The sequence below is a fragment of the Apium graveolens genome, chromosome 5, assembly GCF_009905375.1.
Source record: "Apium graveolens cultivar Ventura chromosome 5, ASM990537v1, whole genome shotgun sequence".
NCBI lineage: Eukaryota > Viridiplantae > Streptophyta > Magnoliopsida > Apiales > Apiaceae > Apium > Apium graveolens.
In genome coordinates, this window is record NC_133651.1 from 31,015,421 (window position 1) to 31,038,967 (window position 23,547).

The following is a 23,547-nucleotide window of genomic DNA, read 5'->3' on the forward strand; positions in this document are numbered from 1 at the left end:
ATGCCCTTCTCCTTTACCGAAGAGGATTATGAGGATGTCAAATTGCCTCATGAGGATCCCTTGGTGATCAACCCCATAGTTGGAGAAAATAAGATATGGAAAGTTATGGTTGATGGAGGAAGATCGACCAACATCCTGTCCCATCGGACGTATACCAAGATGAACTTAGCGAGACAGCAAATGGAACCGTGCCGAGAGGCACCCCTTGAAGCTTTCGGCGGACATCACATCCCTTGTGAAGGTACGATCACTTTACCTGTTCTCATTGGTAAAATGCCCTACACTACTGGAAAACAGGTCAAGTTCTACATCGTAAGGGTCGAAAGCCAGTATAATGCACTGCTCAGCCGACCTTTTTTATCTGCCTTTCAAGCTGTGGATTCCATACCTCACCTAAAGCTGAAGTTCCCCACGGAGAACGGGGTAGGAGAAAGGAGGGGATACCAGAAAATAACAAGAATAATTATGCTTGAGGGCCTCGACAGAGACAAAGAATATGAGGAGAATGACTCGAATGGGAAAAGAAAGCGTTCAGAAGCCAAACCAAGTGGGAACAAATAGTTGCTAAACATTGAGTTAGAGAAATTTGGGGCTGACTTATCCTGCCCGATTGTTGAGCCTGCGGCCGAAGTCGAAGAGGTCGAGCTCTGCGCTGGATGTTCGGGAAAGATGTTCCGTATAGGGAAAAATATGGAACCTGACATGAAAGAAAAGGTTATTGCCGTACTAAGACAGTACCATGACTTCTTTGCATGGGGTCCCGAAGATATGTCGGGACTAGATCCGAAGACGGCTAAACATTGTCTAAATGTGAAGCCCGAGGCCAAGCCCGTCAGACAAAGGAAGAGGACCTTTGCCGCAGAGTGACAGAAGGTTATTGAAGCTGAGGTTGAGAAGCTGTTAGAAGCTAAGTTCATTGAAGAGATTGAGTATCCAGACTGGCTCGCCAACGTAGTGGTGGTCAAGAAAGCAAATAACAAATGGAGGATGTGTGTGGATTACTGTTAGTCGCTAAACACGCGCTAAAATTACATGCAAGTATACGCGTTCACAAGTAGTATAAGATATAAATCAGATTCGTTCTCACAGAGACTGGCTTGGTTAACTATTTAATTTATGCACTTAAGCAACAATGTATGGTTATTATTCACCGCAAAGACGATAACAAATTGATGTTGTTTATAACTAAGAATTAAACTAACAATTATAACTAAGAGAATTAGATTGATTGAATTAATATATATGACAAACATGGGATTCTAACTTCATTAAGTACTTCACTCAATAGTCATTTCATTCTCAACCTTAGCATGTAATGGTGATGACACTAATCAGATAACACGAAACTGATAAACGCCAACTTTTGTTGCACGAATACCATACTACCAGACATCCACAAAAGAGATATAAGCTGAATATACACCAATTATATTGAGACCCTATATGTCTATAAAATTTGACAACATAATGGTTTAAGCACAAGTTATCTATCTTGATTACATAGGGCAAGTAAAATGGTTAAAATTACCCACGAATCATGCATAACAAATACATGAACCTATGCTAGCATGGCAAGTTCTAAATCCTTAAATTCACTTTCGCTTCATTAAAAATTAACACACTATCTTATAAGTTCGCGACGCTCATAAGACGAATACGCACAACCAATACTAGGTTATCATACAATCACCACACACTAAGGCATCGAACAATTTAACTAAAGAAATCCATAAGTAAATCCGCTAGAACCCCACGATAACGATTAGCCCATAATCAGACTCATCATTAACGTGAGTTCCGATGGAAGCATGGTATAATAAACGTAGTCTTTATAACGAATAATAATACAAAGTATGAAATAAGAGTAAGGTTCACAAATAAGAAAACTAGCATCCAAGTTACAACTTAGAACAAATATTCACAAGTAAAAACAAGATCTTATTCGTCTTCATTGAATCGTGTTAGCACGGTCTTCTTGCAGCTCTCCTTGTGATATGTTATGAAAAATGACCTAAAGTTATGATTATATAGCATCCCTAATCAGCAGAGAAGTCCAGAAATCAGTCTTCTATTCAAAATAGGATTCTTGAAACCCGACATGGCACGGGCGCGCTGACTCTCTGTAGTTTGGGCGCGGGGGCGCGCTTGATCAGCGCGGGCGCGCTTGATCAGCATTGGCGCGCTGGGCTTTTGCTAAAAATCATCTTTCTTTTTTTTTTTCTTGCAGATTTGAGCCGGACTTCACGAGCTTTATTTCTTGGACACCATCCTAACACCATATTAGCATCAAATCAATGCTAATTCACCTGATTCTCATATTAATGCCTGAAATGCAAAAACACTAGAAAATATATTAAAACACCAATAACTTGAGTATAAATACACCAATTCAAAGCTTAATAGAGCATCATAAAGTGTCATAAATACCACTCAACACACCCCCAAACTTGAATCGATGCTTGCCCTCAAGCATAAACAGAATCAAAAAAACAAGAAATAAAAATGCATGAATGCAACTAAATGAATGCAACGATCCCCATAGAATAACTAAACCAATCAACAAGCAACACCTCAGCAAATACAGTTATTCGCATAAAGATCAACCAAACCTTACAAATCAATCTACAAACCAAAGACGTGTGTGTGTGCAACTGCTTACAGATATACTATCGCAACTAGATCAACAATCATGACTCACTACTTATCAAAGCAATCATAAATTTATAAATAGAATAAAAGCTAGACTCAAAATAACTTATAACACTTTAATTCTTATATCGGAGTTTAAAATAAATTCACGCTTTTATTCACAACAAAATAACACAAGTATGCTTATTTGATCATGCAATGAGTGGATCCACAAAAGACTTATACAATAGTACCTATGTAGCGAGCGTTAGGTTAGTGGATCCCAGACTATAAAAGCCTTAGGTCACTAGGCACAAAGTCCCCTAAGAACTTAATAACTCGAGTACTAAAGAGCCCACTCGTGATCAATTATACATAACACTTTTCTTTTCTTTCTTTTTTTTCTTCTTTTTTTTCAAATTTCTGAACGAGTGCGTTTCGCTCCTTCTCGCTCAACCCTAGACTACTCATATAATTATGAGCCGGCTACTAGCCATTTGACACCTAGCCACACAACTAGCAATGAAATCCAATTTTCTCCAATTTTTAAATATCCATGTCTTTTATTATTAAGAGAATATCTAAAATTCTAAATATAAATAAGTGATTAAACCTCGACAAACAAATAACCATGACCATGATCTAGCACTCTAGCAACCTATAATACTTAGTGAAATACAATTGTATCTAGCATGCAAATCAATTCGATAAATCTTAACATCAATACACTAGCATCAATATCACCAATTAATCGGAAAAATTATCTAAGGGATCATGTTATTATGCACATGCACGAAACTACATGAACAAATTATCATAAAAAACTACGAAAAAAAAACTACTACATGGCAAAATATGCAACTATATGCACTAAAATATCATGAATATGCAACTATATGTGACACATACAGACATATTTCTTCAACTACTATCCCCACACTTAAAATATTCACTGTCCTCGGTGAAGGTAATAGTAAGGAATCAGGCATACCTACTGTGAATCAGAATCATCACCCTCAACGGGTGGAGTGTCAGGCGTGTCTAGAGGCGGATACACGGAGTCCTCACCAAATACTGGCCACTGGATGTCAACACCGGTGGCTCTGAAAGCTGTCCCAAGTGCCTGGGTGAGATCATATGCAAACTGACTATGGATGTCGTGCATCGCATCCATCCTCCGCGCTAGACGCCTATACTGCGTCAAACTCAAACCAACTCCAACCTCTGCTCCTGCTGCCTCCTGCTGCTGCTACTACGATGAACCAGCCTCCTCTCCTAACTGAGCTCTCCAAGCTGCTCGACGGGCCTACGAAGAACCTCCCGCAGTAGCCTGATCCATGGGTACACCACCTGGAAGATGAGCATATGAATAACCAAGCCCCTTAGTATCGGGCTTCCCTCCATACCACTCTTGCATGCTCAACAACGCAGAACTGTCGATAGGAGCACTGAGAAGCTGAAGGTGCTCATGTGCGGGCCAATGAACACCAACTGCCACGCACAGCTTCGTCACAACGGACGCATAAGGTATAATACATGTAGTACCTCCTCTCAAGAACCTCAAAATCCCCTGATAAATAACCATCCCCAAATCAATGTAATCTCCCTGAAGAATACCCCACAGCAGACGAGCACGCTCCACAGTAATCTCATGCACATGCGAAGATGGCATGATGTTAGCACAAATAAACGAGTTCCAAGCCCGTGCAAACCTGTTCATGCACGATGCAGGGAATGTGGAGTAATCAGTAGTGCCCCTCTTAAACTTTCAATGAGTCTTAGGCGCACACAGAGTCGCAACGATCAGATCCAAGTTAAAGTCCTCGGGAGTCTTATCGTTCCAAGTGTCCTGACCGGGCTTCCTCGTGGGCTGCTTAATCACCCTCCTAATGGCATCAGCACTGTACTCTACAGTCATCCCCCTAACCACCGTGAAACCATTCTTCTCTGCCTTCGCGTTAGCATAAAACTCCCGCACAACACTCATGGGAACAGCAGCGGGAGCCTCACAAAAAGGAACCCAGCCCATTTCAAGAATCATCTCCAATAGCTTACCATCCTTCCCTGATGGATAAAAACCTCGCTCCTTAGAAATAGGCTTCGAGAGAAGCCTCGTGTACTCCTCTTTAGCCTCAAGAGTAGAAAATATTGGACTCTTCATCCATGTGAAGAATCAGTGGTGTTGCTGCTTACTTGCATTTTTTGCCTCTTGGGTGCCATTGAGATTGAATAAGAGAGAATAAAAACTAAGTGTTGAGAGAGATTTGTATTTGAGAATTTATGAAGTGGTGGAGAAGTTTGTGTATAAGTGTGTATATTTATAGGTGGAGATATGAGAATTAGATATGGAATATAAGTGGGAATTGATTATGGGAATCGTGGGAATAATGGGTTTGATTTGGAGATGGAAATTTGGGATGTGGAAGAGTAAAGTTCGGTTTGAAATTGATTTTATAGTTAAAATCCCGAAATTCCCTTAAAAATTGTTTTTTTAACAGGACCCAGCGCGGGCGCGTGCTTGGACAGCGCGGGCGTGCTCACCTTCTGAAAACCGGCGTGGGCGCACTTACCTTCTGGAAAAACAGCACGGCCGCGCGCTGGATCAGCGCGGGCGCGCTTAGTTACTGAAGTTGGCCCTGAATTTTTTTCTTTTTCTGATTTTTTTGTGTTTTTCTCCTTTCTTCTTGCTTCCTTTACCTACTAATGTACAACAAACTTGGGTTGCCTCCCAAGAAGCGCTTCTTTTACGTCGCTAGATCGACGTAGAACCTTGAACTCAAATGGACAATAGAACGACACTAACCACCTCGCGGTTTGTCGTGTCACCATAGTAATGCTTCAATCTCTGACCATTTACCTTGAATGCTTGGCCCCGATCACTTTCAAAAATTTCCCTTGCTCCATGCGGAAACACATATTTGATTATGAAGGGCCCTGACCACCTTGACTTCAACTTTCCAGGAAAAATACGGAGACGAGAGTTAAACAAAAGAACTTGTTGCCCCAGCATAAATGATTTGAGCACTAGACCCCTATCATGCCACCTCTTGACTTTCTCCTTGTACATTTTGTTATTCTCATACGCTTGAAGTCGAAACTCGTCGAGTTCATTTAATTGAAGCATTATCTTCTTTCCAGCTACATCCAAGTAAAAATTCAATTTCTTCAAAGCCCAATATGCCTTATGCTCAAGCTCCACAGGCAAATGACACCCTTTACCATAAACCAACTAAAACGACGACATTCCCAATGGAGTCTTGTATGATGTTTATACGCCCAAACAGCTTTATCAAACTTCAAAGACCAATCCTTCCTCGATGGACACACAACTTTCTCTAAAATGCGCTTGATCTCTCTATTAGACACCTCAGCTTGACCATTTGTCTGAGGATGATAAGCCGTAGCAATGCGATGATTCACATTATACCTTTTCATCATAGCAGTGAATTTGCGATTGCAAAAGTGCGACCCCTCATCACTGATTATGACTCTTGGAGTTCCAAACCTTGTGAATATCTGCTTGTGAAGAAAATTAAGCACCACTTTTGCATCGTTCATTGGAAACGCCTTTACTTCAACCCATTTTGACACATAATCAACTGCTAACAAGATGTAATGATTGTTACAAGATGAGATAAATGGCCCCATGAAGTCAATTCCCCAAACATCGAAGACCCCAACCTCGAGAAGCACATTAAGAGGCATCTCATCCCTCTTTGACATATTACCCACACATTGACATCGATCACATTTCTGAACAAACTGGTGAGCATCTTTAAACAAGGTTTGCCAAAAGAAACCTGCTTAAAGAATACGAGCTGCTGTCTTTTCTACACCATAATCTCCTCCATAAGCTGTTGAGTGGCAATCTCGCAAGATCCCCCCGTTTCGCTATAATAAATACATCTCCTGATGATTTGGTCAGCTCCTTGTCAAAAAAGAAACGGCTCATCCCACATATACCACTTCACTTCATGTAGAAACTTATTCCTTTGAGCATATGATAAGTCGGGAGGCATGACATTACTCACAAGGTAGTTCACAATATCTGCAAACCATGGTTCTTCTTTTTGCACTTCAAACAACTGCTCATCGGGAAAAGACTCATTTATCAATATCTTGTCCAATGAAGTAGCATTGGGGTTCTCTAAACGCGAAAGATGATCAACGACTTGATTCTCAGTCCCCCTTTTGTCCTTGATCTCTATTTCAAATTCTTGAAGCAAAAGAACCCATCTAATCAATATAGGCTTCGAGTCCTTCTTTGAGATGAGATAACGAATTGCAGTGTGATCAGTGAAAACTGTCACCTCAGTCCCAAGTAGATAAGATCAAAATTTCTCAAAACCATAGACAATAGCCAAAAGTTCTTTCTCCGTAGTAGTATAATTCAGTTGAGCACCATTTAGGATCTTGCTAGCGTAGTAGACCACATGAAATATGTTGTTCTTCCTCTGCCCAAGAACTGCTCCAACTACATAGTCACTTGCATCACACATCATCTCAAAAGGTTCATTCCAATAAGGTGCAGTTATGACAGGTGCCGTGATTAAACTCTTCTTCAATGTCTCAAAAGCTGCAAGACACTCGTCATTAAACTTGAAAAGGACATTTTTCTCTAGCAAACTGCACAAAGGCTTTGAAATCTTTGAAAAGTCCTTGATTATACGCCTATAGAAACCCGCATGCCCAAGAAAACTGTGAATTCCCTTAACAGAAATTGGTGGAGGAAGATTCTCGATGACTCCCACTTTGGCTATGTCCACCTCAAGACCCTTACTAGAAACCTTGTGCCCAAGAATAATACCCTGTCGCACCATAAAGTGATATTTCTCCCAATTGAGAACCATATTGGTCTTAACACACCTCTTGAGAACGTGTCCAAGATTTTGCAAGAATTCATCAAAAGAATCGCCAAATACAAAAAAGTCGTCCATGAACACCTCCACATACCGGCCAATCATATCAGAAAAGATGGCCATCATGCATCTCTGAAATGTGGTTGGTGCACCACACAGACCAAAAGAAACTCGTCTGAAGGCGAATGTACCAAATAGATAAGTGAAGGTAGTCTTCTCCTGATCTTCTGGAGCGATACAAATCTGATTGTAACCCGAATAGCCATCAAGAAGATAGTAGTACTCATGACCAGCCGATCTGTCAAGTATCTGGTCAATGAAGGGCAAATGGAAGTGATCCTTTCTAGTGGCCTTGTTCAGCTTTCTGTAATCCATACAGACTCTCCATCCCGTGACTGTCCGAGTAGGGATGAGCTCGTTTTTATCATTAGTAACCACTGTGATACCTCCTTTCTTTGGTACACACTGAACCAGACTCACCCAAGAACTGTCAGAAATGGGATAAATAATCCCTGCATCCAGCCACTTAAGAATTTCCCTTTTCACTACTTCCTTCATAATCGGATTAAGTCTTCTTTGCTGCTCAACCGTAGGCTTGCTACCTTCTTCTAGTAGAATTTTATGCATGCAATAAGAAGGGCTGATTCCCTTGATATCTGCTATAGTCCAACCAATTGTCGATTTGAACTCTCTCAGAAGCCTCATGAGCTTTTCCTCGTCACTACCTGAAAGGTCAGATACAATAATCACAGGCAGAGTTGATGCATCACCTAAAAAAGCGTACCTCAAATGCTCAGGTAAAGGCTTAAGCTCGAGAATGGGGGCTTCCTCAATAGATGGCTTGAGGCGTTTATGAGCTTTGTTCAATTCCTCCATTCCAAGAGATTCAAAAGGCATATCAATCTTCCTCTTCTAGGGAGAAGCATTCAGATATTGCAATTGCTCCTCACCTTCATCATCTACACTATCTGAATTCCCCAATAAGGCCTTTTCAAAGGCATCAAACCTCAGCAATTGATCAAGTTCCGAAATCACCGCATAATCGACCAACTCTACCTTTAAGCACTCCTCATTTTCCGTGGGAAATTTTATAACATTGAACACATTAAAAGTTACATCATGATCCTTCACTCGTATTGTAAGCTCACCCTTCTGTACATCTATCAAGGTTCGATCAGTCGCCAAGAAAGGTCTTCCCAAGATTATGGGAATCTTCTTATCCTCCTCGAAATCGAGAATTACGAAATCAGCAGGGAAGATGAGTTTATCAACCTTGACCAAGACATCCTCCACAATAACTCGCGGATATGTAATAGAACGGTCGGCCAACTGCAAAGTCATTTAAGTCAGTTTTGGATTAGGTAAGTCCAATTGCTTGAAGATTGACAAAGGCATCAGATTGATGCTAGCTCCCAAGTCACATAAGCATCTGTCAAAAGATACTTTTCCAATAGTACACGGAATAGTAAAGCTTCCGGGATATTTAAGCTTCATAGGCAACTTCTGTTGCAGCACATCACTGTATTCCTCCGTGAGAGCGACAGTCTCTAAATCATCTAGCTTCACTTTCCGAGAGAGAATACCTTTCATAAACTTTGCATAACTAGGCATCTGCTCAAGAGCCTCAGCAAAAGGTATGTTGATTTGAAGTTTCTTGAACACCTCCAGAAACTTCTCAAATTGCTTGTCCAGCTTTTTCTTCTGCAGCCGCTTAGGAAAAGGCTGTGAAGGATAGATTTGTTCTCCCCTGTATTAACCTCAGGAGGAGTATGCTCAACAGTTGTCTTCCTTGGTTCCACTTCTACTTCCTGCTGCTCTACTTCTTTCTCAGCCCCAGCTTTTTCAGTCAACACTTGAGTTTGTTCGGGATTCACAACCTTTCCAGACCTCAAAGTTATTGCCTTTACCTGCTCCATAGCTTCCTTGCTTTCTGGCTCTTCAGTGTCACTAGGTAATGTACCAGGTTGACGATTTAGCAAGGCATTGACAATTTGTCCAATTTGATTTTCCAAGGTCTTTATAGAAACAGCTTGACTCTTGCACATAAGCTTCAACTCCACTAATTCAGATTTTTCATTAGCTTGTTGCAGCTGAAGTTGCTGACTTGGTGCATATTGCGGTTGCTGAAAACCAGGGGGTTGTAATGCTTAGATGGATACTGTTGATAAGGCTGTTGAACCGCGTTCTGAGCGTTGCTCCAACCGAAATTAGGATGATTACGGTTGTTGGGATGATAAGTGGATGGCACAGGTTGTTGCGAACGCTGAAAGTTGTTCACGAACTGAGCTGATTCACTAGAAATTGCACACTGATCAGTCTCATGGGAACCAACATAAAGCTCACATACACTACCGATTTAATTAACCCCATAATTAGCTAAAATGTCCGCCTTCGTCGTCAAAGCCTTAAGTTGGGCAGCTATAGCAGTTGTTGTATCCAACTCCAGAATTCCTGCTACTTTTCCTTGAGTCAGTCTCTGGAAAGGATTCTGGTACTCATTAGCAGCCATCAGTTCAATCAATTCATAAGCTTCATCGTAGCTCTTAGCCCAGAAGGCTCCTCCTGATGCTGCATCGAGCATGGGTCTAGAGGTAACACCCAATCCATTGTAGAAACAATTAATAATCATCCAATAAGGCATGCCATGGTGTGGGAACTTCCTTAGCATCTCCTTATATCGATCCCAAGACTCACACAGAGATTCTCCAGTTTGCTGAGCAAACTGAGTAAGAACACTGCTGATTGCAGCTGTTTTCGCCATAGGGAAGAATTTAGTGAGAAACTTTTGAGCAAGATCTTCCCAAGTGGTGATAGACCCTGCTGGCAGAGAATGTAACCAACACTTAGCTTTATCCCTCAGAGTGAATGGGAAGAGTTGTAGCTTGATAGCATCTTCAGTCACATCATTGAACTTAAAAATGTCGCAGATCTTGATGAAATCCCTGATGTGCATGTTAGAGTCTTCAGTAGGAGAACCCCCAAACTGAACTGAGTTCTGTATCATCTGAATCATGCTTGACTTGATCTCAAAAGTGTTAGCCCTGATGGCTGGCCTGATGATGCTTGACTGAATGTCATTGATCTTAGGCTGAGAATAATCCATCAAAGCCTTAAGATTTTCTGCTTGATCTCCCATCACTACTAAAACTGGTTCCTCGACTTTCTCTTCTTCTTCTACCTTCTTTTCTTCTTCAAAAACTTCCTTTTGAACCACCACAACTTCTTCCTCGGCTTTATCCAGAGTTCTCTTACGAGACCGCGAACGCGTATGCATACACCCTCGCTAGAGTACCTGAAATAAGACGAGGAAACAAATAAGTAACAATGTATGAGTCAATAAACTTTAACGACCACTGATGGAAAACACATAAACTAAAAATTAACACCGCAGTCCCCGGCAGCGGCGCCAAAAACTTATTAGTCGCTAAACACGCGCTAAAATTACACGCATGTATACGCGTTCGCAAGTAGTATAAGATATAAATCAGATTCGTTCCCACAGAGACTGGCTTGGTTAACTAATTAATTTATGCACTTAAGCAATAATGTATGATTATTATTCACTGCTAAGAGGATAACAAATTGAGGTTGTTTATAACTAAGAATTAAACTAACAATTATAACTAAGAGAATAAGATTGATTGAATTAATATATATGACAAACATGGGATTCTAACTTCATTAAGTACTTCACTTAATAGCCTTTTTGTTCTCAACCTTAGCATGTAATGGTGATGACACTAATAATATAACACGAAACTGATAAACGCCAACTTTCGTTGCACGAATACCATACTACCAGACATCCACAAAAGAGATAAAAGCTGAATAGACACCAATTATATTGAGACCCTATATGTCTATAGAATTTGACAACATAATGGTTTAAGCACAAGTTATCTATCTTGATTACATAGGGTAAGTAAGATGGTTAAAATTACCCACGAATCATGCATAACAAATACATGAACCTATGCTAGCATGGCAAGTTCTAAATACTTAAATTCACTTTCGCTTCATTAAGAATTAACACACTATCTTATAAGTTCGTGACGCTAATAAGACGAATATGCACAACCAATACTAGGTTATCATACAATCACCACACACTAAGGCATCGAACAATTTAACTAAAGAAATCCATAAGTAAATCTACTAGAACCCCACGATAACGATTAGCATATAATCGGACTCATCATCAACGTGGGTTCCGATGAAAACATGGTATAATAAACGTAGTCTTTATAACGAATAATAAAACAAAGTACGAAACAAGAGTAAGGTTCACAAATAAGAAAACTAGCATCCAAGTTACAACTTAGAACAAAGATTCACAAGTAAAAACAAGATCTTCTTCGTCTTCGTTGAATAGTGCTAACACGGTCTTCTTACAGTTCTCCTTATGATATGTTATGAAAAATGACCTAAAGTTATGATTATATAGCAGCCCTAATCAACAGAGAAGTCCAGAAATCAGTATTCTATTCAAAACAGGATTCTTGAAACCCGACCTGGCGCGACCTATAAGACTTAATGAAATAAAATTGTCTCTAGCATGCAAATCAATTCGATAAGACTTAACATCACTATACTAGCATCAATATCACCAATTAATCGAAAAAAATCATCTAAGGGATCATGTTATTATGCACATGCATGAAACTACATGAATAAATTACCATAAAAAACTACCAAAAAATTTAAAAAACCACTACATGGCAAAATATGCAACTATATGCACTAAACTATCATGAATATGCAACTATATGTGACACACATAGACATATTCCTTCAACTACTACCCCCAAACTTAAAATATTCACTATCCTCGGTGAAGATAATCGTAAGAAATCAGGCATACCTACTGTGAATCAGAATCATCACCCTCAACAGGTGGAGTGTCAAGCGTGTCTGGGGCGGATACACGGAGTTCTCACCAAATACTGGCCACTGGATGTCAACACTGGTGGCTCTGAAAGCTGTCCCAAGTGCCTGGGTGAGATCATGTGCAAACCGACTATGGATGTCGTGCATTGCATCCATCCTCCGAGCTAGACGCCTATACTACGTCGAACTCAAACCAGCTCCAGCCTCTACTCCCGCTGCCTGCTGCTGCTGCTGCGACGAACCAACCTCCTCTCCTAACTGAGCTCTCTATACTACTCGACGGGCCTGCGAAGAACCTCCCGCAGTGGGTTCTGATAATTGGACTCATCATCAATGTGGGTTCCGATGAAAGCATGGTATAATAAACGTAGTCTTTATAATGAATAATAAAACAAAGTACGAAATAAGAGTAAGGTTCACAAATAAGAAAACCAACATCCAAGTTACAACTTAGAACAAAGATTCACAAGTAAAAACAAGATCTTATTCGTCTTCGTTGAATCATGCTAACACGGTCTTCTTACAGCTCTCTTTGTGATATGTTATGAAAAATGACCTAAAGTTATGATTACAGCTCTCAGATTAATGCCTAAAAGCAAAAATACTAGAAAACACATTAAAACACCAATAACTTGAGTACAAATACACCAATTCAAAGCTTAATAGAGCATTATAAAGTGTCATAAATGCCACTCAACAATTACACCAACCTCATTAAAGCTTGTCTGAGGGATCATTACCCCTTGATGGTTATCAAGTCCTTAGCTTCCTTGACGTTTTTTTGGGGTACCATCAAATAGCCATGAACATGGTAGACATCCCGAAGATGACCTTTATCACGTCGAAGAGAAATTATGCATACATCAAAATTCCCTTCGGCCTGAAAAATGCGGGGGCGACCTTCCAACGTATGGTCAACAAAGTCTTCTAAGAACAAATCGGACGGAACATGGAGTGTTATGTGGATGCCATGATTGTCAATTCTCTTTTTCGAGATCATGCTGAAGATCTCCGAGAATGCTTTAAAACTTTGAGAAGGAACAATATGAAGATCAACCCGAGCAAGTGTGCGTTCGGAGTGGCCATCGGAAAGTTCCTGGGCTACATGGTAAGTGAACAGGGCATAGAAGACAACCCAGAAAAGATAAACGTAGTAATAGACATGGAACCCCCGAAGTGCATCAAAGACATTCAGAAGCTAACTTGCCGATTGGCAGCCCTTCGTCACTTTATATCAAGGTCGGCCGAAAGAGTGCTCCTATTTTTCTCCGTACTAAAAGGCTCGAAGGCTTTTGAATGGGGGCCCGAGTGCCAAGCGGTTTTTGAGAAAGTAAAAAGTTACCTCACAAAGGCACCTCTGTTGATGAGGCCGGGCCCAAAGGAAACACTGCAGCTGCACCTCGTAGTGTCAAACCAAACTTTGGGAGCAGTGTTGGTGAAAGAGCACGAAGGTATTCAACATCCTATTTTTTATGTGTCCCATATTTTAAAAGATGATGAAACCAGATACCCCAACGCTGAAAAATTTGCATATGGGTTGGTCATGGCTACCCAAAAATTGTGAAACTACTTTCAAGGGAAAATAATGCAGATTGTGACTGATCAGCCACTTAAGAAAATTTTGACAAGAACTGAAGCCTCAGGGAGAGTGGTCGCCATGTCATATGAACTGGGAGAATACGATTTGGAATACATTCCGAGAACTTCTATTAAGGCACAAACATTAGCCAACTTCATGGTAGAGTGCACCTTCTCGGAGCAAAGGGACCTAATGCCCGAAGAGCAATTGATCCGACAACCGGGAAAGTGGAAACTTTTTGTCGATGGGTCAGTAGCAGGGTCAACATGTGGGGCAAGCCTTATTTTATCGCCTCCTGATGGATTTGAGATATATCAGGCAATTCGGTTCACCTTCCCCCTCACCAACAATGAGGCTGAATATGAAGCCCTACTGGTTGAGATGAGCTTGGCGAAGAACCTAGAAGTGAAATATTTAAGGGTGTTCAGTGACTCCATGTTGGTAGTGAAATAGTTTTTGGGAGAATATGAGCAAAGGGAACCGAGAAGCCGAGCCTATGCCAGCAAGGTAAAAGAACTATCTCTGTCTTTCCAGTCGTTTGAATTAAGCCAAGTTTCCAGGGAAAACAACAGTAGAGCTGACACACTATCTCATCTAGCATCGATAATAGCTCAAAGTCTCAAGGGTTCTATTTACCTGACTGAAGTAAGGGCCCCTTTGATCGACAAAAAAATATGTATGGAAATTCATCAAGTGATCACTTGGATAACGCCGATTTTGGTCTTCTTAGAAAAAGGAACGTTGCCCCTGAGTAAAAAAGAGGCGCAAAGGTCAGATACAGAGCAACCACCTATACCATCATAAATGGAAAACTTTATAAAAGGTCGGCCTCATCCTCACTTCTTCGATGTCTGGATACGGAAGAGTAGAAACTTGTTCTAGAGATGATCCATGAGGGCATCTGTGGAGAACACCTCGCCGGAAGGGATTTAGCCTTCAAGAATCTCCGACAAGGATTCTACTGGCCAACCCTGAGGGCCGATGCACATCAATACACAAAGATGCAGATAATGTAAACTATTCTGCCCCATCCCGAAGCAACCCCTAGAGGAGATGACTTCCGTCTTGAGCCCAATCCCCTTTGCCATGTGGGTAGTAGACATTGTGGGAATCTTATCGATGAGTACTAAGAAGGCGAAGTACTACATAGTCACCATCGATTATATGACTAAATGGGTGGAGGCTCGTCCTTTGGCCACCATAACTGAAGATGCGGAAAATAAATTCATGTTGGAGCAGGTCATACTGAGATTTGGAATTCCCAGAGTATGTGTATCTGATAATGGCACTTAATTCATCATAAATAAGTTCCGAACTTTCTTGCACCACTTCAAAATTCAACAGAAGTTTAGCTCTGTGGGTCATCCTCAAGGCAATGGTATCATCGAAGCTGCGAACAAGATTATCTTCGATAACATTAAGAAAATATTAGGTGAAGCAAAAGGCCTTTGGGCCGAAGAGCTGCCTTGGGTCTTGTGGGCCTATCGAATGACACCAAGGTCGTCCACTGGAGAGACTCCCTTCAGACTAGCTTATGGGACAGATGCCCTCCTGCCAATTGAAGTGGTACTAGAATCATATCGGACAAAAAAATTTGAAACTGAAAGAAACGACATTTGTCTGCGAGCCAATATAGATCTCCTGAAAGAAGAAAGGGAAGCGGCCCATCAAAAAAATCTGAAATACAGGCTACAAGTCGCCCAATACTATGACTCAGGAGTGAAAAATGAAGGTTTTTGTGGGTGACTTGGTACTTAGGGAATTAGATACATCTATGCCCACCAAGAAAGGAAAGCTTCAGCCTAATTGGGAGGGCCCTTATGCAATTTCAGAAGTGGTCAGGCCAGGGACATACAAGTTGAAGACCATGGCTAGGGAGCCTATCAAAAACACTTGACATGCTTCTAGGCTCCGAAGGTTTTTTCAGTAAGCGTACGAAGCCTTGTTAGCTCATTTCAGTTTATTTAATTCTGTCAGTTAATTCTATATTGCAATTTGAATTCCCTAAGTGAGAAGCATGTACGACATTGTAAGAAAATCTATTTCCCAATGACAATTGCATGTTTCCCGTTTCCATTTATATTTAGCAATGAATGATAAATGCTTAGTTATATATTTTGGAGCTCAAAATGCAACCTTCGGATATGGGCAATAAATAGACCGATATAATACTTATCCGAAGGCATGCATTTTGTCGGAAAATTTTACTAAGGCCCAATGTGAGGCCGAAAAAGTAAAAAGTTTTAAAATTTTACCAAGACCCAATATGAGGCCGAAGAACTAAAAAGGTTTAAAATTTTACTAAGGCCCAATATGAGGCCAAAGAAGTAAAAAGATTTAAAATTTTACTAAGGCCCAATATGAGGCTGAAGAAGTAAAAAGGTTTAAAATTTTACTAAGGCCCAATATGAGGCCGAAGAAGTAAAAAGGTTTAAAATATTATTAAGGCCCAATATGAAGCCGAAGAAGTAAAAAGGTTTAAAATTTTACTGAGGCCCAATATGAGGCCGAAGAGGTAAAAAGGTTTAAAATTTTACTAAGGCCCAATATGTGGCCGAAGAAGTAAAAATTCAGTACCAAAAATAACGACAAATTTAAATGGAAACAAAGATGCAGCAAGGGTAAATATTATACAAACATCCCGAAGGTAAAAGAACTTCAACCCGAAGGCGAAGATAATCCAGCCCAAAGGTAATATGTCTACTAGATAATTTTATAAAAACAACATAGTTAAACTACTCAGAGAGGTCTTTATCCGGGTCGGAGGAAATGAGCAAGGGCTCATCGGCATTGGCACGGCCAACAGGGTCTTCCATGCCGACATCCAGCAAGAGCTTATATTCCCAACCCCGGTCGAAAGCCCTGATGACAACCTCGTTGAAACCCATCTGGAAACAGCGGTCTTCTGTCCGCTCCAACGTCTTTTTTTCCTTTCAGAGCGCTTTCTTGGTAGCCTTCAGTTGAGTATGTCGCTGCTCCACATGTTTCTTCAGACTGGCCACTTCCTCCTCCAGATTCTTTTTATATTTGGCCAAGGATGAAGCCTGACCCTCCGACACCTCGAGAGCTCTCTTCCCGCGCTCCAGCTCCTCTTCAGCCTGGGTCGCCCTGACCTCCATCTACGCAACCTCCTTCATCCTTGTCTGCGCATCTTGGACCTTGTCGACCACAACAGTCGCCCAAGGAACAGCCTGAAACAAAGCAACAAATGAGTTATGGCAGGGAAAATACAGGGGAAGGAAAAAGCCTGGAATAAAAAGACTAAGGCTAAAGGCATACCATGGAGAAACGATCCATAAGCTCGGTGCAGGCATCTAGCAGATTAACGTAGATAAAAACTGACTGATCTTTCGGAAGCATCAGTCCCCTGCACAGGTATGGGTCACCTCTCTCACGACGGCATGAGCTCTGGAGACAATGTAGTCCGAAGACAATACACCCCATTTCAGAGTATAGGTCTCAATAACCTGGCCACCAGGAGCCCGAAGCCTTTTGCGGGGATCAGTCTCAGACTCAGACGCCTCCGGCCGATTCTCCCCAGTTAACCCTAGAGAGGGAGTGAGAGAATGAGGAGGAGAAGTAATATGCGCCCGAGTATCAGCGTCCTTTGGATGGGAGGTCCCATCCGCCGCCCTCTCTAAGGCGAGTTTTTCTTCAGCCTTCTACCTTTTCCTCTCTAGAGAGCTTGTCGGAAAGATACTGCAAGAAATAAAATAAACAGAGGAAAGGTCAGGTGCTGAAGCAACATAATGCAATAAATTTATAAACAGAAGAAGAAAATCATATAAGGAAAAAGTGTTACCACTACCCCATAGAGTGAATAGCCAGTCCATGTCTCGACTACTAGTTAACAGGACTTTAGGCATCTTCAGGGACACCAAAGTCCCATAACTTATGGCCTCTTCGGGAGACAGTTCTGGCATCACTAGGTGAGGTTGTTCGACTTCACGCTAAACCCCAAACTCCTCCAGGTAAAGGACGAATATGTAGCACCAGTGTGTATGGCTCTTCTTTTTTCTAGAATTGGTGGCACACCAATCCCCTCGGTCGGCTCTCTGGCCGATAGTATAGAACCCTAGACTCTTTCCGTTCCTCTGGAAGTTATAGTGAAACCGGAATAGTCGAGTCGAAGGGTGAATGTTGGCCGCTAAACAACGACACTGGAAGGCGTTGATATGGATGAATCCATTCGGATCCATCTGGGCGAAATTAATTTTTATCTGTCTGAATATATGCTTTAACAACTTCAGGAGAGGGACCCGGAAGTTGCACTGCAAAGCTACTTCGAAAATTCCGATAGCAACCTTCACATCGCGAGGGAATAGGGGGAAGATAAAAATATGATCCGAACTCTTAGGTTGGTAGAGATGGTAATCCCCCCTCAGAATTTTGGTACTTGTCGTAAAATGTCTCTATATCTGCGGATTTTAACTGCGTGGGGTTGTTCGCAGCCGGGAAAGAAACGATGTTGGTGAAGTGGGCCAGACCGCTTTGTACCGAAGGCCCTCCAGCATGTAACCGATCCATAATCCTGCATTCGAAGATGAGGAATGTTAGCCGTGTAGTTGGACCATATGGTCGAAGACATATTAAAAATTATATGAAGATGGCCGAGTGCAACAGGCTAGGATCAGTCCGGGGACTCGTGGGATCGGCTCCAAGGTATGTTCTGAAGCTTATGCATCCCGAAGGATGCCCAAGGGCCACAACACACATGCATGCCATCTTTAAATCCCGACGAGACCTCAAGTAAAAAAAGAGAGGAAGAAACTGAAAAAAAAGAAGAAAAACATAGTGGGAACCTAAAGGCCAAAGATTATTCCTAGGAAGGCCGAAGACAGTTCTAAATCTTGAAGAGGCCGAAAAATTTTCAAGCCTAGAAATAGTCTCCTTTGCCTTCCCTAAAGCCCCTAAATTAAAATTTAAAAGAAGAAAAGACAAGAGAAGGGGAGAAAGAAGGAAGCACATCCAAACTCATCCCTGGTACTATCTTAAACTACCCCAACAAGGATAAACGCAGAAAAAGATAAAGAAAAGGATTTCAAAACTCAACATGCAACGAAAATCATGAAATAAGAACATTAAAGTAATAATGATTTACTTACTTGTGTCCAAAAAGCGTGAAGCCGTGTATAGTGATTGTGGAAACTTGGAGATGAAATGGCCCGTGATTGGAGTTTTTGCTCTGAGAATGTGAAGGTTAGAGACAAATAAAGAGTGAAATGGAAGTGGAAAGGATATATATATATATATATATATATATATATATTTAAATATATTATCCCAAAAGTGTACGTGGAATGTTGGATTTGAAACCAACGGTAGTGATTAGAGATGTTTGGGATTTAATGGTAGGATGGTGGTTGTAATCACGAGGCAGACATCTGTCGTAATTAAGATGGTCGCACCTCCTCAAATGACTCTAATGCCATCCGAAGATCTCTGCGAATTCTGAGGGTTTGGTCCCATGTGGCATTTGTTCGAATGGGATGAAGAAATAGGCTTCAGCCAGGTATTCCCCAGGCCGAAGCCCAGGGACATGTTGGAGGCCCATCTTGTCCTTTTGAACTGAAGAGGATTTAAATGTCCATGGGCCGATGGGGGTCAAGATATGAAGCTGAAGGTGGATCGGCCCAATAAATATGACGACGTGGTCAATTGAGCTACAATGTCCACTTTCTCCTTTTAGTAGAACTGACCGAAGACGGTGGGGGATGAACGTTAACATATAGGTGATATACACGTAAAAAGGAAAAACACACACAATTTACAACACTATCTCATATTCTAAACTATCCACACCAAAACCTATTAACTTATTCTCACACCGGAGGTGAATCGGGGGGATCATCCCTCGCATTCTTCTCTTTACAGGCCGAAGTCTATTTATCAAGGCGAAGACGCGGTCGGCAGAAATTACGTTATAACAGTCAGACATGTTCGAATTTAAATATAACGAGCATAATATCCCGTGCGAGACACGGGTGATTTTCTAGTAATGTTTTAGTGTACGCGATTTTTGTTAGAAAAAAAATGTATAGTCCTTCATAATTGATTTAAAGTGTACGAAAAATATCACTCTGAACGGCTTGTACTCAATGATTGTTTATACTGTTGAGTGATGAAATATTGTGTAGTGTTTACAATTTTTTTTCTTTTCATTCGTTGATGATTCTGGTGATATTTTGGGTATGTGATCTTTGACTTAAAGATATGTGGATACTCATTGTAATTTATGAAGGTCTGATATTTACGGGTATAAGATGAATTGAAACGTGTTGGTAAAATGTTGTTATATTCACGGAGGTGACACCTGGATAACTAGGATTGAGTATACGGTCGACTCAATCAGAAATCGAACTGAAATAACCGACAACCGTAATTCTTAAAATTTTATGACCAAATGAACCAAAATATTGTCATAAACCGAGCCGAAACAGAATCAAAAATATAAAATCGGTTTCAATTTGAAAAAATCAAAATTCTAAAAGTTATTAATATGCACCAGGCCACCAGATACTTCCTACAAGTTAACAAATATTTACATTAAAAATTCAAAAAACTTTAAATTACAAGATTGTGTGAATGCCTAACTGTTAGTGATAAAACTCAAGCATACATGATACATCACTAATCAAATCATGATTTAATATTCAAAAGTCTAGTAGTGTTCGTTGGAAGATATACAGTTGAGTGACCCCAACAATGGTGTTAAAATCGGCGGCCACTTTGTTAAGATATGTGTAATTGCGTTTGTGAATTGTGAGAGTCGAATTAGGTCATTTACCGCTCATGCCCATACTAGCATAATAAATCGTGCGAGGCACGGGTCGGATTCTAGATTTTTTTTGTGTACCTATAATTACCATTTCTTGTTGATGAATATTGTGCAATATCTCATGTATATCAAATATGAGTTGATTATTTATCAATGTGTATGATTTTCATGTAAAACAACACCGATGACACAATATTTCTAATATAGCTCATTAATCAAATTACACATTTTCTTGTTTGTGCAGGGTAATCTGTATATACTAAACGAATATAAATAGGGTAATTGATGCACATTTAAAATAAAAAGATTAAAATTCAATCCATATAATGTTGTGTTATGTTCACAAAGAGTAAATTAAACATTAACACATATGTCGAATGAAGAGTTGAGTAAAATTTCTGAGTTTTTGTCAAATAATTTATGAGTAATGAGATTTTTTTTAAGGTGAGTAATGAGTTATTTTATTACTGAAGTCACTTCTAACTTACAATTATGTTTCTCAACTAAAAAAATTAAAAATGCAACTGAAGTTGTAAAGACTCGTAATCATAATATTCAACAAAACAAAATTTACACAACCGTTAATATTAATTGATTTTAATGAAAAATTATTAACGTCTTGGTTGATGTTATATTATTGCTAATATCATATTTTTTAACTAAAGTTGACCTGGTGTCATTAGTTTTTAATCTTTTAAACAAAGTCCAAATTTAATAAGACGTCATATAATTGTCAATTTCATTATTCATCAATTAAAATTGACCCAATTCACCTAGTTCTTAACACAATGAACCTGATTATTTGTTTAATTCACCTTGGTTTTAATATATTGAATTTTAGATTCAATAGACCATTCTTACTTTCATAACATAAAAGACTTATGTTGTTCTTTTCTAGTGTATCAAAGAATCTGAAAGATAAACATTAACACCGAACTTTTTATAGTTAGTAAAGATAAAATAATATGTGCGTATGTATGTATGAAAATTATTATTTGTTATATTTTTGAGGAAATTACGTTGATCTCTTTTATTTATATGTTAAATATCATATTAGTGTATGTGTTCAATCATTATTTACATCTATTAAGTCAATTGATTACTCAAATAACATGCATTTATACTAATTCAAAAATTACAATTATATAATAAATAAATTACAATTATTTATATATTGTTGTCGTAGTAGCACTAAAAAAACCCATATCTAAATTTACTCAACCGACCATCAATCATGGTTATGACATAAAAATAATTTATATATTGTAAAGACTAATTATTGGTATTCACAGATTTTAATAGAATTTGAAGTAAAACTTGTACTAAAATCATCATTCAAATCATTTTCAAATTTTTTTAGTTAAAAATTCTATCCATTCTTCTAATAATAATGTGAAAATATTAAATATTATGTTCCTAAAATTAAATATTTTTCAATTCGATAGAATTTTATAAATATCAGTCAAACTTGTTGTAAAATGAATTAAATCAAACGACACAATATAGTATAGTTTTAACATTTATTAAAATAATTCTAAATATTGAAGTAATTTAAAGTATTTGTACGATAATTTTCACAATTAGAAATTAGCTTCCTCAATTAATATTGCTCATCTAAACTATTTTTTCTAAAAAGATTTAATACTATAATTTTTTAATGATTACTTTTAATAACCATATAATTCACAAATATTTGAATATAAATATATTTTAATTAAATTATACAAGAAATCATCTATAGTTTTTTAAAGAATCATCCACTTCCCTACCATTTTCCTAATAACAGAAATCAGTGAAAGATTTAAATTTTATTTTATAGTTATAGGTTAATTGTTTTAAAAAGAATGAAACGAAATAGTAATTTGGCATTAACTATTTACAAATTAACCATCATCGAACATTATTATAAAACTAGTTCAAATGTGAAATGTGTAAAATAAATCAATTTAGCATATTGTCGTAGTTTTAACCAATCTTGTAATAGTTCATGTCAAATTTCGAATGCTTTTAAAAATTGGGTCAAATCCCAAAATAATAATATAACACCGGTAAAGTTAGTACGTTTGATGCATTTTATCAATGGACTTTGACTTGATCCTATAAAGATCTAAAATATATTTTTTTGTTAACATAAGATATTACAAATATTTGGCCTTATTAGTAAGATATTCTTGTCGAGATTATAATGTAAATTCACTAAACCTAGACCGTGATGATGTATTTTTGGTTGGATCATGTAGTCAAATTTCGAATATTTTTTGAAAATAGGTTAAGTACTGATTTTGAATCAAAAATAAACTGAAATACGCCGACTAATTGTAATTGGTTTAAATATGTAGTACACATACAAATAATTTCTTTATAAGCGAATCTATTTTCAGCATTTTATTTAAAAAATTATTTTATGTACATTTTAATTTCATTTTATATTAGAAAGGGATGTGATATAATGTACAATTAAAAATTGATTGATAAATATGCTAATGATTTATTTATGATTAATAAAAATTGTTTGATAAATATGCAGTTGATTGATAAAACATGGGTGACAATATGGTATAGTTATATAAAGATGTACAATTGAATAGAAAGACTCAAGTTCGTTTTTCTATAAATGACATTTTTATATAAATACTAAAATCATGGCTAAATTTGTCATTTTAATACATGAATAAAATGTCTCATGAAATTTATCCTATTGTTGGTGTAATATATATATATAAGGATTTTGTTTAACATTTACTTAATTATATTTCATATAATTTATAATTTAAAATATGTATGTGTATAATTTGGATAATTAGTTTAAAATCGAA

The 23,547-nt window shown here is 38.7% G+C and overlaps 2 protein-coding genes and 1 non-coding gene across 3 annotated transcripts; all 3 read left to right on the forward strand.

Annotated features, from left to right (window-relative positions):
* On the forward strand, positions 1 to 561 carry LOC141659950 (uncharacterized). The gene has a single exon (XM_074466893.1). It carries the CDS (start codon positions 1 to 3, stop codon positions 559 to 561), a length of 561 nt encoding a protein of 186 aa, XP_074322994.1.
* A 9,565-nt stretch (positions 562 to 10,126) lies between these two features.
* LOC141662205 (small nucleolar RNA R71) lies at positions 10,127 to 10,233 on the forward strand. The gene has a single exon (XR_012550329.1). It is a non-coding gene; the product is annotated as a small nucleolar RNA R71 (small nucleolar RNA).
* Positions 10,234 to 15,006: 4,773 nt separating this feature from the next.
* On the forward strand, positions 15,007 to 15,699 carry LOC141659951 (uncharacterized). Its single transcript, XM_074466895.1, has 2 exons — positions 15,007 to 15,192; positions 15,298 to 15,699. The coding sequence occupies exons 1-2, from the start codon at positions 15,007 to 15,009 to the stop codon at positions 15,697 to 15,699; spliced, it is 588 nt and encodes a 195-aa protein (XP_074322996.1).
* The last annotated feature ends 7,848 nt before the right edge of the window (positions 15,700 to 23,547 follow it).